At 27.1% G+C, this 18,438-nt stretch overlaps 1 protein-coding gene across 1 annotated transcript in view; it reads right to left on the bottom strand.

Moving 5' to 3' along the window:
* LOC105151762 (scavenger receptor class B member 1) overlaps positions 1-18,438 on the bottom strand; it is a 33,897-nt gene that overhangs the window by 9,267 nt on the left and 6,192 nt on the right. The window contains exons 2-3 of the mRNA XM_011065656.2: positions 5,420-5,675; positions 3,913-4,054 (exon numbers count right to left, since the gene is read on the bottom strand). Coding sequence (XP_011063958.1) covers positions 3,913-4,054; positions 5,420-5,675 — 398 coding nt within the window. The remainder of the gene's footprint in view (positions 1-3,912; positions 4,055-5,419; positions 5,676-18,438) is intronic.

The raw sequence follows: 18,438 nt of genomic DNA, 5'->3' as shown, positions 1-18,438 counted from the left end.
ATCTACATATATTTGTTTGCGTAAATCAGTATAAATAAAAATATACTTACAATTAATTACGCTTTATTGAGCAGTTATTGTTCTAATTAACTTGTATTTATAACATATAATATAAGTATCATATGTTCATAAGATTCACTTTTTACATATTTAGTACTAAATGTTGAGAAACGATTCTTAGAAATACATTTTAAGCTTTATATGAAATTTATATAAAATTGTTTTACAATAAGACACGTACGTTTTATGATCTTTAAATATCTACATGTAGTTAAATGTGTATGTAGTGTTATGGCTCTGTATTATTTATTCAGTGAAATATGGAGCACACTTTTATGCGATCTGTTTTGATAATGTTAATAATAAGAACAATGGTTGCATTCTTGCGATTAAGTATATCATTTCGACATCTTTTTACGAAAAAGGAATGTCGAAATGATTATTGTCGACAAGAATGTATTCATTGTTATTCTTATCATTATTTTTATTAGAATAATTAACTTTGGAAATTTATTTAAAAAATTATATTATATAATAAAAATAACGCTATATTTTTGAAAAACAAATAATTTTGAATCAAAAGAATAATTACCGTTGAAAATGTGATTGAAGTTTGAAATTGAAAATCGCATTATCAGCCTTGTGCAAATATTGTTTGCTAATAATAATTGAATTTCACTGAGGTAATATATAAACAGATAATAGTATTTGAAGTCAATGAAATGATTAAATTAATGTCGAAACATTGAAAGTTATATTTAAAGTTATAACGGATTTGCGCAAATATATTATTCATTAATAATAATCAAATTTCTCTTTTAAGATGACGATGGAAAGAACATTAGCTTGCGTTTCTTTAGCATTGAATATTTCTTCCTGGCTTTTCACAACTGCTTGAGCGCGCAAAGCAAATGTGACAAGTTTCTCGAGGATGCATCCCACGAATGGAAATTTTTCGTAAGCGGCACATTCTAGAGAAATCTGCGTCACATTAAAGAATACGTCATATGGAATATTTAATTGATCCGCGCGGTAAAATATTACGTAAAATTCACGTGAATCGAAGAGCGCGAGTTCTTATCTCTTGCGTAATATCTGATTGTGAGTTATGTTCATGTTGTGTTACAGTTTCATTAATTATACGGATATGATACATAATACCGAGAAAGCAATGTAATCGTTGGATGATCTTGAAGTAGGCAATCGATTGTGTGCGAACACGGATAAATATTTATGAGTAAAAATTTGTCCGCTAAATTTGGATTAATCGGCGAAACAATGAAATTTAACGGAACGCGTTTGTTGAAAGAATGTTACACGGTCTTCTAACTAATAAACTAATCATTGCAAAATCATGCGTATCTGAGAGAACGCGATGTCACATTATATAAGAATGGAATGTACCTATCGTCAATAAACTCGCGCACATAATAAAGTTCTTGAGTTTCTCGGGGAATAGAAGGGCTTTGCGAAACCGATCATAATTAATGGTTTGTTAAAAAATTTACGACGTGCTAGATCGTGTCATATCGAATAAATGAAATGCCATAGAAATGCCTTGAAGAAGTCCAAGTTTTCGTTGAACTTTGGTTGCATCAGCGTGGGTCAGCACTAACTCAGAATATACAGACGTTTAATGCAGTCGATGACTAAGTTGTTTAATATTGTAAATATTTTACGAAATATGTTTTATATTATTATTTTCCGCATATGTATACTATTTTTTGTCAACTGATTTCTTACAATAACAATACGTGTAGCATTTCGCGGTCCGAATATTTAGTACCTTTATTGCAAAAATCAAGAGATCGATAATATTGAAATTGTAAATAATATAAAAAGAAAGGATTTTTACAAATTTGCATACATATATATATATATATACATATATGTACAACACATATATTTGCATATATACACATACATATTGTATATGTAGAAGCATACATATTAATAAATTAATTAATAATTAAACTTTACAACTTATTATACATACATGTACATGAATAACTATTAGATACTTAATAAAACTGTTAGTAAAAATTTCTACTTATTAATATTATGTTAAAAAATATAGCAGGTTGTTTGTATTTAAAGAGATGATACTCTAATTACATCATTGACATAAAGAATGAAATTGGTTATCTAAAATTACTAAATATGCAGTTATAAACAAATGATGAAAATATAAATTTTTGTTCCTGTATTTATTATTTCATACTTATTGCACTATTTTTATCTAAGCTATGTTAAATAATGCTCATGCAGAGCATATAAGTGTTCAGTTTCTTTCATCATGACCTTTACGACTGATATATCGTATTATTTATCTGGTCAAGACTTATAATTCTTTTTATTATGTCTATTGTCACGTTCCGATATGCACGCTTATATACACGATGTTGAATAATATTCGATAAATTTTTGGTAATCTTATATATCGAGTCAGATGTGTTGAACGTGTCGTGAATGCATAAAGCATGTTCTTCGATTAATTACATTCTTTTCGATAATTGGACGTTTTGAATCATATGATGAGTATGCAAAAAATTTTGTCCAGTATCTTATTGATTTATTTATAATATCTTAAATACTTAACCATTAATCATCTCTTGTGAATTAAGCTATAATTAACTGCAGTTTAATTATTCTTTAATTGCATGTATTAATCACAATCTATGCATCATCTAAAGTCGTGACACATTCTTCTTTACGATCAATAAATAAATTCTAAAGTCTGCTCCGTAACGGCATGGTATACAAAAAATTATAAGCCGTAACTGTAAGAGAATCTCTTTTACAGTTTACGGCTTACAATTTTTTATGTCACAGTAGAAAGGCAATAATGTAAGCAGTATTATAAATAAAAAAATATTGATTTATTACTCACGTTTTATTGCTTAAAAAAATTTGTGATATATAAAAAACTAATTTTCGAGAAATAAAAAGATAAATTAAAAAAGATTTAATATCTTGAAAATAATTTGCCTGTCCTCAAAATGAGATATTAGAACAAAATATGCTCGCCAAGTTTGCATAGAAATGGATGAGGAACAATCATAGCTTCTCCTTTATTAGTCAAACTCAGATAAAAAATTAAAAATTTTAAAATAAAAAAAATATTAATTGGTAACCTGCCCGTTTGTGACTCTGAGTTCGGTACAGTAAGAATATTTCATCGTATATAATATTATATATTCATTTTATCGTATATAATTTTTTTTTTCATTTTACTAATGTTAATTTATAAATCCTATAATAGGTGATTTTTGTAAATTTGTTCTTGTTGAATTCGAATCCGCAGCTTATTTCTCCATCACATCACGTGATATATCAAATGAGATATTCGAACTTAAAAATGCCCGAAATAGAAATTTTACTTTAAAATATCTTAGAAACTTAATATAATGGAGCAATTTGGGCTACGGATTTGTTTTTAGTATACGAAAAATCTTCGGGATTACATACTGCTATTTCTGAGTCGGTCTGTATGATAAGAATCCGACGGGATATGTATGGTTTAAAAGATCTTGTTTATACTCGATTTAGTATAAGATTAATATATTTGATAAAGTTTGAAACATCGTCTCATTTATCTTATTGTTAGTATATTCACGTGCCCCACTAATTTCTAATTAGTTTTAATTCAATATACGGAAAGGGAAATAGAAAGTAATTATTGATTTTATTCGTATCGTATTTTTCTATTTTTAACACCCATACATTTCTTAGCGTCAGTCATTTTTACACAATCAACAGATTTGATTATCAAAATGAACGTGCACATTAATCCCATTTTGTACATGCATTCGATAAGATAATTTTTCTGAGATCTCTTTCCTTCTCTTTCTCTCTCTCTCTCTCTCTCGCCATTTAATTTACGATTTACAAGAGTAATACTTTATTACTTACGAACAGTGCAATGTTTGGTATTATTACGAGATCTTCTTCCGTGCCGTTGCTCATTTCCGGAATATACTTCAGTGGATGTATTGGTATCGTTGATAACGTACCATTGTCATTGAAAACTACATTTGTATGCTCGAATATTTCTCTGTAACAAGATGTAATAATAGAATAACATTAATATTAATTATTAATAGAAGAATATAACAGAATAATATTAATTATTCATTTGTCATTAGATATATGAAATTATGTATTTAGAATACGTTTTCTTTTGCGTCTCATATACATTTTTAAAAACACTTTGGGGCATAGAGAAATCATATATCAAATGTGTCTTTATATAAATAAATTTTTATCATGTAAAAATGCTATTGATAGAAAAATTTAAATATATATTTATAGGATTTATAGAGACTACAATATATAAAAATATATTTGAACATTATATTGTTATACATATTAGGTGTTGGAATTAATTCGTAGCGTTTTACAAGTGATGGGAAGTACTTTCATTAATGTATTTTTTAATGCTCATGTGAAATAAATAACATTCTTTCATTAAAAACGCTACGAATTAATTCCAACACCTAATATAATGGAATAGAGAAACATTATTATAATATAAATTTATATAAAGCGAATTTATTTAAATATTGTAGAATATAAATTCAAAGATTTGGAAAGATTTGGAAGAATTTTTGGAACACATAATTTCACAAAATCCGTTTAATTTATAAATTTATTCTGCTATTTTATGCGATCCTTCTCTTTATATTTTTCTCTTATTAATTTTACAAGTGTGCATTTACTCTTAAGAAAAGAAAGATCAACTAGATAATGAATTGGTATAAACTTGAGTTACTTTGATTCAAGAACGATCGTATTACAACGCATTGCACTCGCCATTTGGTCAGGTGAGTGAAACGCATTGTAATGCAAATTTACTTCATTTAAATACCGGAAATATAAAACAAGAATGCAATTGAATGATTGTCTTGAAAGGATAAGTAGATACAGAACACGCGTAAACTAGATCGTGTCAATTTACTAATTATTATTTACGAGGTGATTTATTTACTTCTTTCGAGCTTCGAGAATGAATGAGAACGTCCGACCTTTACTTTCCACAATTACGCAAGAATTCTTATTGTAAGAATATATCATTTTCGCTGGAATTTTTTATTCTGATAACTCAATTTGTCTTTTTTTTTAATACCTCGCAAGTGACACGTAATTGAATTTGTTTAAGTCATTTAAAATCACTTATATTATATAAATTAAATATTAAAAAAAATAAGACAATAATTAAAATTATTTCATCATTGATTTAATTAAGACAAATGTAAATAAGTGACAAAACATAAAATTAATGTAATTATGTACATGTAATAATAATAATGCTTGATGCGTTATAAATTTATGTTTTATTCCTTTCTTATCGAACTACAAAACAGTAATTTACATAAAGCGCGTTTTTGTAAATAAGATTTAATAAAATTATGCTATTTACTTATATACATAGGGCCCAATTTCTTGAAATCGTAACTTGCTCGCCTTGCCGCTTAGGTACTCGTTGTGGTTTGTTATATTAAACAAGTAGACCTTAACGTAGATATCGACTTGAGGTTTTCGCCAATACTCAAAAATCTCACCGCCGTCGTTGAAGACTATTTTCCATCTGAAGAGTAATTCATAAGGGTCGCACAGCAATATGAAGCAACCACTTGCGAGGCCAAGCAGACTGAGAATTATGAACATGAAGATATCTGTGGACAAAAAGGGGAAAGATGTTCCAAGTGAAATCCATGAGGAATCTGCTGAAATTATAGTGAAGCTATAATCAGATAGTATTCTAACAAGGCTGTTTTCATCCTCTTATTTCTCGTGTTGCCCGTCTACTCTGATTTCGTTCTCCTGTGATCCTGTGATGAAATTTCCCATTCGATAAAATTGCTTTCTATATAACAAGTTTGAAGAGATGCTCGATATTTATGTACTTTTGCATCTGGTAAATAGGAAATTTGAGAAGATACTTTGCTTTTGTATATTTTATCAATATCTTTAATGATTTTTTAATAATGTACAACATTTAAAAATATCGAACAGCATAAGAAGATTTTTTTTATCTAACGTTAAAGATTCAAGAAGCTTTACCATTAAATATTACAATACAAATTCTATGCAATTTCTATTGAATGTAATTATGAAATTTCCTTTATCCAAAGTGTAAGATATTAAATACGTTAAACTAGCTAGCGTAACGGAGCAGTTGTGAAATATAATTAATTATTTCTGTGAAGTGATTCATTGGGACACAAATATTACTACTTCCTGTACTTTTATACCTTAATTGCATTTACGAATTTACGAGTTCCAACCACAGCATTAATCTTAATAATTTTGATTGCAGATAAAACGCTTAGATGAATATATTGCAGCAACTTTCACAGATCTTTCGAGGTTTCGTAATTTATGCTTGTTCATAGAAATACCTTGCTTTTCTTTGATCGACGAGTCGCAGCACCGTAATTCTTGCAGCGGACATTATTGCGATATTGAAATTACAATGAAGGGTCAATCTAGTGAATAAATAATCTCTTGATTGTATATATATTACGCGATCTTCTCTATAACTTTTTGCGAAGATGAAAAATGGTACTCGACCGTTTACGGTGGTTCACGATGAATGCAATCAAATACTTTGAAACTGAGAGATCGACTTTCTGCTTAGCGCACGCGCACGCGCGTTATTTTATCTTCAACATAGACAAAAACTGATGTCAATTTGCTCTCTTATGTAATAATCAATGTCAACTTAATATGGTATAACTAAAGTTACATATTAGTTATTTATAATAATTGTTAAAACTTAGCAATAAATATTTAGCTATATAGCAATAAATATGTAGCCTCTTAGCAATAAATATGTAACCTCTTATTTTTATTATTTTGATTTTTAATTTATTTAAAGCCTTGTTGTCTTATCTTTTTAATAATTTATGTGTATAAACGCCTTTAGAAGAACACTTGAGACTAAATTTTAAATATAATATAAATTTTAATTAAACTGATAAATTCCATGTTTTTTTTTATTGATAAAATTTGGAAGTTCTGCATATTATTTTTTTTTATTTTAATACGAATTCACATATTTTTGAAATATTTTTCTGAAAAAAAATAAGCAATTGATTTATTAAAGAAACAAATCAGTTTTTTATTTAATTTAATAATCTAATATTTCTTTATACATAATGACCCATAATTTAATGATCAGAATAAAGAATATTAAATTTAAAAGGAAAATTAAAGTTTACGAATTATTTACATTAATTTTAAATTAATTTATTTCTATTATTTCTGTTTGAATATAATAAATAACAGTAAGATTAAAACTAGTGAGAGTCCGCAATACGTCAGAATTTGCTACAGTTTTGGGAACCTGAGAGTGATTCATTATCGGACAGATTGTTTAAACAATATTGAGCGTGAATATATGTAACTTTGCTGAAGATTACTCCAAAGAGAATGGAAATGTTCAAAAATACATAATAAAACATCATTTATTATTATTCATTATTATGAATTAATATTTATCATCCATTTCCGCGCTGACTCTCATTAATCTTATTATTATTTATTAGTTTAAAGATTGAGAGTTCGATTTAAATTATTTATAGTTTTCCTGTTTTAATGTTACTGTAGTATTTTTTAAGATACTTTTTTTAAGAAGTAGTAAAATTACTAAATCTAAATAAATATTTTTTAACGATTATATTAATTATTCTATTTTGATATTTGTACATATATTTGCTTATTGCGTGTAACTGTTTACGTTAAGGCAGTACGTTATGCAAATTGCATACTATGCAAATCCTTGGAGTATTAAAATTTATTACGTTAATATTAAGCATATCTGCTAATATCTGCGCATTTATTAGGATATCATATATAACTTTGAAAAACGATGCTAGAAAAAACCTTGGATCTTTAAGATTAGATTGGAGACTTTTTTATTTTGTTATTTCTGTTATTTTTTCAGAGATGATGAATTGTTACTTTTTCACATGAATAATTTGTGCTTTAACGCAGAATCATTCTGTCATCAGGTTTAATGTACGGTTTCCTCTATATAACGTTCATGCGGTAATTTATTTCTTGTTGTTTGAATTTTATGATTTTAGCACTTGCTCGCTAATACTGCATTGTACGTAATATTACATTATATATTTTGTATTAGTTAATAGTAGGATTTTTCTCGCAAATTGATTTTTTTCTCGCGAGCATAAAAAACATCTCACAATTTTTTAGATATTTTTTTACTGAAAATTGCAGTTTTATCATATGAATGAAAATGCCAATCAGAGCCAACTAATTGTAAGTTTAATTAAAATTCTTTAATAAAATTTAAATTTAAAATGTTGACCACTTTTAGGTTATCCTCAATAATTGACAAATAGTCATTGACAATAGTGGTCAAATTTAAATGGAAGTTGAAGTACCTAATTATCGCAGTCAGGTACAATATAATAAAGAAAATCACGCTGAGATTACACTTTTGTTTATATATATATTTTTTACAGCCTTTTATTTTTCTTGTTTTATTATTTATTGTTTAAAATTTAGTTTTAGAAAACCTTGGTTTCATCATTCATTATTATTATAAAAAATATTAGCACATGAAGAATTAATTTTGATCTGATTATTTAATAAAATGTTATAGCTCTTTCATTATTTATGTAGGTATCAATATAGTAAAATCTCTCTAAAATCTCATTAACATTAATTAAATAGTTAAAAAATGACTAATCAAATCCGTATTATTTAAAAACCTCGTCATAAAAAATATTTTGTTATATGATTATGTTATATATGATTGCGAGACAATTTACAATGAGATAATTTATACAAATTTACAATGTACAAAGTACATTGAAATAAAAGATAGAGATAATACAAAGTACATTGAAATAAAAAGTAGAAATAAAAAATTGTTAACGCTAACGTTTGCAATTATTATTGCAATATTTGTAATCGATATAACCATGTATTATATGTCGAATCCTCGTACTATTTTCGTAGTATTAGATTAATGATTATGAGCGACATTTTTTTTAATCAAATGTCTGAATGACAATTGAGAGCGCATATCGCGGCGCTAATCTCTTTTTCCCCTCGACGAACTCAATGACACACAACGACTGTGCTACCGTAACAGTTAAGTAATAAGTAATTCTCCTATGGATCACGCCCAAGATATGCTGACGTATATAATAAGAGGAAGTATAATGGGAGAGAATTATTCGCGCGTTTGTTTATATGAAGGACATCAGGCATTGCTCGATATTTATCGAAGGATATCTCACTGTACCCACGCATCATTATTTCCATGCAAATGATCTTTAGATTTTAATAGATACGAACAAGAAAATAAAACTTTTTTATGTAAGCTCTTTGAAATGATTATAATCATTGTTACAAATACGCATTATTTAAAACGTATTATATACGTTTATTTATATATGCATTAATATTAATTAAACAGCTGAAAAATATATGCATATATAACAAAGCAAGTTCTTTTTAATGAAAAGTCAGAGTTGGAAAAATTACTTTTTGTAACAGAAATTGAGTATTAGTTCAGGTATTCTTTATTTGCTCCAATTTTATTATTTTTTATACTAAATTTTTATAACAAATACGTATAAAGTAACCTATAAAAAGTAACTTATAAGTAACTTATAAAGTAATTTTCCTCTGAAAAGTATACAATTTAGAATAAAATTTCTGATTTAAATAATATTAAAATTATTTAATAATCACACACATTATGTAAGTTATTATAATCTTAATTTTTATTGTTACATTAATATTCTTTAATACTTATAAAAATTAATCAAGAAATCAGAGAGTTCCTTTCTCGAACAATTAAGCTGCATTTGATAGATATTTGTGTAAGTCATAACAAAAATTGCAATTAAAGAGCGAAAGTTTTTAATAGTGCATCGCGATTAAGCTATAAATATCTATGTGTTCGCGCGCATGTCATGTTACTATAGTTGCCCAGGTAGAAAAGGCATAGAAAAGGCGTTCTGCTCTCTCGCCTATTGCAAGATTGCAACGTACGGTTGTGTCGTAATAATTTTCCGGTGGTAATCGAGACGCGACTGCAAATGCATGATCAAATAGAAAGCGCATAGTTACGCCGTGTGTTCCTCTATTCTACATTGTTTTACACTTATGCACCACGTACACAGTAGTTACGTCTGAATGTGTCAGACTCGTCGCTCAGCACTTTATCAGTTTTTTGCATTGATGTTGTTACAAGCTGAAAATTTGACATGAAGCACTATTGAGGAAGAAAATATGACAAGGATTGATTCAATAAAAATACTGACAGCTCATAAATGTCATCTTCTATTTGCAATTATTTAAGAATTATCATTTAATTAACAGCATTATTCTGTAATTCATTAAGAGTGAATAAGAAATATGTAAATCAGATAATAAACTCGTTCCGGCAATTCTCTGTTGATTCGCAATGATGTTTTGATTTTGCGTAATATAAGTATAGTCATCAGTAGTAGTTTACCCCTTCGTGGTTTTCACTGCGACGAGACATAATCTGAGAAAGCGACGCGAGTTTCTCCCGTGCATTTTACTCGTTGTTGCCTCACATTGCCATTTACAATGAAAATCAATTTGATAATTCTGAGTTAGTTCGTCGGATCTTTACTGCGGTCGATTTTATCTACGCGGTTTTTGTGGCAAAGCGCTGTTTAACTCTATTCGCGAACTGGTTCCGACCGTGTTTATCTCGCATTCCTTCATCAGGCATTCCTTCATCTTTGTCAACTCGACACTATTTCGTACTGATCACATTTTTGTCATTATTCTTTATTCCGTGACGGGTCTTTATATAATGCTGATAAATCCGCAAATGGCGGTACTGCAATAGTAGTATGTACGAGAGTGCCGTTTGCATAACTGATGTTTAATGACCATTTTAAGAGTGTCACCTGCTATCTTATCATTCCTGATTTTTACGCCTGCAGGCGATAGTAGCCAATACTGATTTTGCACGTCTTATTCACACATTAACTGACCATATGTATGTTGCAAACAATTTTTCCGGAATGCCATTTCATCCTATTCCCGTGAAAAAAAAAACAGTCGTTGTATTCTTCACATTTTTATGAAAATTGAAGCTAATGTGACTATAAAATTTGAATAATTTGATGTAATGTAAAAACGTGTTATGATGAAAAATAATAAAATTATACTTTTAAATTATGATATCTCGAGATCTTTTTTTCTTATTAAATAAATTTTTTTAATTATTATAATTTACATTATTATGCATATCAGATTTTGTTATTTTACCTAAAATTACATGTAATAATTAAAATATAATTTTTAAAATAAATAAAGAAGAAAAATTGTACTATTGATATAAAAGTATTCGCATAGTCGAGAACTTTATAGTGTTTTTCACTGCAAAAACTACACTGATGCATATTGAGTGCAATTAAATGCAAATTAATTCACACATTTTTACTCTTAATAAATAATTTAACTCTTTTAATTACGTATTCTTTATTGTCATAATAACTTCATAACCTTAAAAGAAACCTTTAAATTATTTATTAGCACTAAAAATATACAAACCAATTTGCATCTGATTGCATCAGTCTTCTCACAAAAAGTGGAAAACGTTATTAATTTCTATGATCATAAATACGCGAAGCTTTTTTATCTTTTAGGATAGAATGTAATCGTATAAAATTGCTACTTAGTGCTTATTTTTTACAAATAAGACTTTTTAATAAAAATTTTCCTTGTATGAATATCTATTACATTTATTATATAATACAATTATTTTTAACAAAACAGTACAGAGTTGGTATAGTAGAGAGAGAATTAATTACTAAAATCTAAACAATTTTTTTTTTTTAATTAAATCGTTTGTGCATTACAAATATTTTGTGCATTAATCTGCATATATGTGTGAGAGTTTATGACGGAGAAGCGATCTAAAAATTTCTACTGTGGATTTTATAATTATTTTTCAAGATACATTTGCTATTTAAGTGAAATACTCATTCATGGAATAATTCCAGAATGAAGCGGGATTATTCCACGATAATCAACAACTGGTTTTTGTAGATGGTAATTAATAAACATTCCCACATTGGGTTTATTATCTCCAATCTGAAAATTTTTGCTGATAGATTTTGCCGTTACTTTGTAGCAAAACAGGTTCTGTAATTGATCTTTTTTTTAGTCATCAAGTCTCTAATGCCTATCTGTAATAGAAAAAATATTTCATTGCGTATTTGAAGTACATTTGTATGTCATTAGATTTTTTGTTGGTTTCTTTCCGTCAATTCCTACAAAAGTAATTATAGTTAAATAAAGATGAATGCGATATGAATATCATATGATATTCAAATTGGACAGAATCTTGTATGATTGTTGTATTCCATCAAATAAAAGTACAATGAGATTTTCTTTTGCATAGAATGATCTTAAAAGTAAATTTTAAAATAATAAATTAAAAAATGTATTTTTTATTAAAATTTATTCAATTTAAAATCAAATTTTTCTTAAAATCTAGATATTTTGGATTACATTTAATTCAAAAAATTTAGTTTATCTTAAAAGAATTTATTAATTGATATTATAAATTTGTTGAAAGTAAAAATTGGAATATTATAAGAAAAAGATGACATTCCATAAGTTGTCTATTAAAAAAAAATCGATTTCATATACATTGAAATTTATACAAAAATTTCTATGTTTGAGAAGGTACAATATATCTAATAGAAATACCACACGCTTTCATACTTTATATATACATATAAGCTCATAAAAATGATAATTAGGAAGATGAATGCTAGCTATCGTCTGGACGGTTGTTTTAAATCAATGGTGAACTTATGTGTTGTGCAGCATGAAAAAGCACTAGCCGGGAAAGATACATCGCGTCTGACAGCTCTAACTTGACAGCTGATTGCCTGGTCCATTCATGACTCGTTGTATTCCGTTAAAGCAGATCGCATACAACGAAACTTCTTTAGATATGACGATGATACATTCCTCGCGCGCGCGTGTGGCCGGTAATCATCGATTAAGCTACCTGTTACGAACAACGCATTCGTGGTCTGAATGTAAAAATAATAGAGACTGCATTAAAAATAGTTTTATTTCGGCTCATCTATGCTGAATCATAGGTATCTACATCTTATAAATATTTAACAAAACTCTCCTGTTCGTATTTTCGAAGAAACATAATGCTTGAGCCAAACCTACTGCTGAGATATAAAACGTATATCTCTAAAGTCAACAAGTTAAAATGATTTGGATAAAACGCTTGGAATTTTTTTCTGAGCAAAAAATGTTATATTCAATTTTTAAGTAAAAAATGGGAAACACTACTAGTCATTTTTTCTTTTAATTTCTATAAGAATAAATTTAAGAGTAAATTTAATTATAATATAATGTGAATAGATAAAAGAATTTATTTAAAAAACGCGAGGTTTTTTGTGAAGATTATATTAGTTATTTGCTACAATAACAATATAATTTTAAAAATGTTTTTTAGTTGCCTGCAAAGAAGAAAATTATTATACAAGAAGAATAAAGAAAAAAGAAAAAAATATACTTTATAACAAAGTAATTTTATATTTCTTTATAATCAATTATTATATTAAAATTGCATTTTAAAATTTGTGTTATCAAGTTTAATGATTCAGAATATTTAAAGAATATTTAAATTTATTTTCTGGAAAACTAGTTTTTTATGTTATGTCGTTGTTGAAACAAATGAGTGATGTACTTTTCTGTAAGATGATCTTTCGGTTTAAATTTTATTTTTGTTTAATGAATGAACACTGATGAACACAGTTAATGATTCAATTTAATAAAGATTTTAAGTAATTTTTTATTTCCTGTACAATAATTTTGCTGCAGATATAGCACTTGCGCACGCGCGTGTCAAGTTTTATAATATAATGATCTTTAAAATATATTAGGTGTTGGAATTAATTCGTAGCGTTTTACAAGTGATGGGAAGTACTTTCATTAATGTATTTTTTAATGCTCATGTGAAATAAATAACATTCTTTCATTAAAAACGCTACGAATTAATTCCAACACCTAATATGTATCGTATAATACATATTTTATTCGCGGAGTCGATGAATATTTTTATTTATATTTTATTGTTTTCGCTGAATATTTATGTCTCATTCGAAAATGTCAATGCAAAATAAATTTTGAGTACTGACAATCAATAGAGAATACAACCATAGTTTTAATATTTATTTTTTATATGAAAAATATAAATATTAATACATTTTTAACTTCAAAATTTTGCAGAGATCATATAGCTAATATCTTAGCTATCGCTTCATAAGATCGCTCGCTCAAGATTTTGACGTCTATCATTACCTATCTTGACATGCTTTCTTTTTCTTTATTATGATCTCGATCATTGACGCGGTAAGCATCGCGTTGACTGCTTTTTTATTTGACACAGTTATCATGTAGTCCGCAGATTTTAAGTCGGTCACGACTTTTATTCAAACGAGAGTAAAAGAGTATGTCATGTGCGTGCGGCACGCTTTTGACCGGCTTTTACTTTCATGCATGAATATGTAAGTAAATCATTCACGTGTATGCGGTAATATTTATTCGATTCCTTTTTCTTGCATCTCAATGCACAAGATAAGTACGTTCGAAGCTAAATATAACTAGTCTGTTTATTGATCAAACACTTTAATTTTTTGTGCGATATGTCCTTTTCATCTAGTTCATTCTATTTTTCGTAATTACATTAATAACTGAGAACTGGGCAATTACTGCTGACCGATATAATCAAGCCAATAAGATTATATCTTTAGTCAATTCTATTTCAGAAATACGTTTTCAGGATTTCGTCATTAGCTTCAATAAGCGGCTTAAATTATAAATTTATTTATAAGTTTACAATTGCATAAAAAGCCGAACGCATTACAAGTCTTATAAATTAGCTAATCATTATTTGTAAATTATGTTGAAATACGTAGAATAGTGATATAATATAGCATTTACAACTTTATCTACTTGAAGTATCAAAAATTAATTATTATTAGATATTTCTGTACACACTTGGTCTGCAAAATATTTTAGAAACTGTGTGGAATTTAGGCGCGAAGGAATTTGAAGTCGCACATGTAAATGAAATTTCATTGAAAGAAAAGATTGGCTGAATATGGCATAGCATTTTGAATTGGTTACAGTAGCCAATTTTTGGATCTGTTAACCTATCGTGAAATCCTATACATTGCAAATAGGCTAACGCAATCAAAAATTGGCGGCTGTAACAAAAAATTGGTTGCTGCAGCCAATCTTTTCTTTCAGTGTATGTATATAATTATTATCAAAAAAGTTAACACGAATTTAATCAGAATAGCTCTGCTAGTACTAAAATTGGTTGGAACTGGAACCTTAAATAATTTAGTCGCAACGTATTGAATTAATTTTTATGTTAATACGTTTTATTTGTATTAAATAAAAAAGTAAATATAAATATGTGAGATATATACAATAACTCTCTAAAAAATTAATAATATATACAATAAAAATATATACAATAATTAAAAATATATACAATAACTCTCTAAAATCTGATAAATTAATAATTCATCAAAATTATAATATTTATTTACGTCTAAAAATATTAAACAATGAATATCGTGGGGAAAACCGTGAAGTCATTATCATATCTAATTGCAGCATAATTAGTACTTTGAGATAAAAATGGAGTCACACGATGTTCGATTTCTTGAATGATACAATCATGCCTGCTCTGATGTATGCTAGCATTTGTTTATACATTGAGCGCTGTATGTTGCATATACATGATTTTTATATTTATTATAGATATTATATTTATAATATTACTTCATAGCTTATTTCCTTGCATGCACCCAAAAGAAATAATTACTAATTTCATAGTTATTTATCAAACGTCAGACTGTATGCATTAAAGCAAACATAGCAGCATGCATGCATGCATGCTTATCATTAAAAAAATGTGATTTCATCTTAAGATTCAATGCACAGAGAATTTTAAGCAATTGAAAGTCATTTCTACATTATCGATTTTCAAAGATTTATTGATTATAATTAGAAAACATGAAACTTGAATTTATTTAGTCATTTATTTATTTTAAAGCTAATTATAATTCTTCATTTTGGCAAAAAGTGGCAACTCTTTGAAAAATGAATTTATAATTTCTCAAGTATAAAATTGTTTATAAGTTTGATTGAGACTCTCAACGAACGCGTGCGTCTCAAGTAACCAAGCGTGAAACGTGACTTGCTATCAAATGACTCGATCATCAAATCAGGGATTACAAACAACGGACCACGTTCTTTTGTTTTGATAATTAGGGACATCTGTCGATTGCAATCTCTTCCATGAAAGAAAGCGGCAGTCCATGAATAAAAAATTAAAAATATACCGAATTGTATGCGTCTGATGGTTCTTTTAGGGTCAACTGTATAATGTAAATTGTTTCCGCATGAATTAACAAACAGCACGCCGGCACGTATTGCCATACTATCAATACGCTCTTCGAGATTATCTACAGTGTTAGTTTTCAAAATATGAAACGTGCGAATGTATATGTACGCTGTTACGAGGATCGTCTTTTCAGGTAAGTTAACTCATATAAATCCGAAAATTTTTTTATTATAAAAAAATTGCATTTAAATCAGTAATTAAACATGAAATATTTAATAAAGATATTAAAGATTAATTTCTTCGTAATAATAAATTAATGATATTAAGCAAATTCAATATATTTTATGATTAATATATATATTATTTCATATTTTATACTTTTATATATATTAAATATCTGCTACACAAAGACGTTAATAATTTTGAAAGTATAGTTTACTATGAACGATTATTTATAATATTTTATATATTGCATTAATTTTAAATTGTTTTTGAATTATTGTACAGCAAATCTCATGAATTTTACACGTGTAGAAAAAGAACTTTATTAATAGAGTTATACAATGGAAGGAAAAGAGTTAAGGTAAATAGATTTTAATCATATTTTATTGACAATAAAAAATGTGTTTAAGACAAAATTGACATCGCATGTTGACGTCAAAACAAAATTACATTTAATGATTTTCAAGAATGGTAGGAATTGATGCAAAATAGCGAGATAATTAACAAAATAACCATAATCTTGTAAATCTTTTCTTTTTTTTCGTGTAAAATCCCTTTTGCCTGCAAATATGTACCATTATCGTATTGAGATGCGTAGAGATTTTCTTTTTTCGGTATTATTATTATTATTATTATTATTATCCTGTTGCACACAAGGCAATCAAGTATAAGTCAGTAAATCAGAGTCAACTCGTTTTTCAAAGATGCGACATAAATTAAAAATTCAATGATGGAACATTAATCAGTCATTATTATTAACAGTAATCAAGGTAACACAGAAAGAAGGACAATATTGATTACGTTCATAACTAGATGTTAATTATTATATGCGTTTTACATGCTTCTTCATTTCTTTAATTAGCTCCCAGTAAACGAGAATGGATTGAAATAGATTAAAATGTATTCAGATTTTCAGAAATATGGATTCATGAATGTTAAAATCTTTTTAATCCTGAATGCATTTTTATTCATTTATAGGAATTTCATAAAACAAATGTTTATTCCTTTTCAATCTTGAATACATATTTATTCATTTATAGCAATAGAGTATATTTTTATGCTTTAATTTAAAAATAATATTATAGTATTTTATATGTGCATCGTGAATACTGCTCAATTCAAAATTGTGAATAGAAAATGCAGTTTCTCAATCTAGTTGAATCTAAAAATAATATTGGCCATTTCCGTGTATTATTACCGGCTTAATTAAAAATTCTAAATAAGAAATGCAGTTTTTTAATCCAGTTGAATCTAAATCTAATATCAGCCATTTCTGTACATCATGAATACTGTTCAATTCAAAATTCTGAATAGAAAATGCAGTTTTTTAATCCAATAAATTAAATAAAAAAAAGTTTTTCTTTTAAAATGGATCATGAATTCTATTCAATTCAAAATTGTGAATAAAAAATTCATTGTTTCATTTAAAAATGCATCATGAATGCTACTTTATTCAGAATTATAAATAAGAAATTTTTCGTTTTAATCCAACTGAATTAAAATAAGTTGTACCATAAAAATATATCATGAATTCTACTTCATTTAATAGTTAAAAGAAACAAAAAGAACTACTACTAAATACATATATATAATATGTATTATATATATAATAAATGTTACATATATAAATTACTTATTTTTATTTAATAAATTAATTGCTTTTATGTATTTCATATTAATATATTTCTTTTATTATACGTTTCCTTTATACGGCTAGCATATATTTTTTGTATAAAAGTTTTAAAATAATAACTATAGAAATTCATAATTATTATTTTAATTTATTTAAACTTTTACAC

The sequence above is a fragment of the Acromyrmex echinatior genome, chromosome 1 (assembly GCF_024713525.1).
Source record: "Acromyrmex echinatior isolate Ae372 chromosome 1, ASM2471352v2, whole genome shotgun sequence".
Taxonomy (NCBI): Eukaryota; Metazoa; Arthropoda; class Insecta; order Hymenoptera; family Formicidae; genus Acromyrmex; species Acromyrmex echinatior.
The sequence above is the reverse complement of the archived record's forward strand: the minus strand, read 5'-3'. Positions and strand labels throughout refer to the sequence as shown.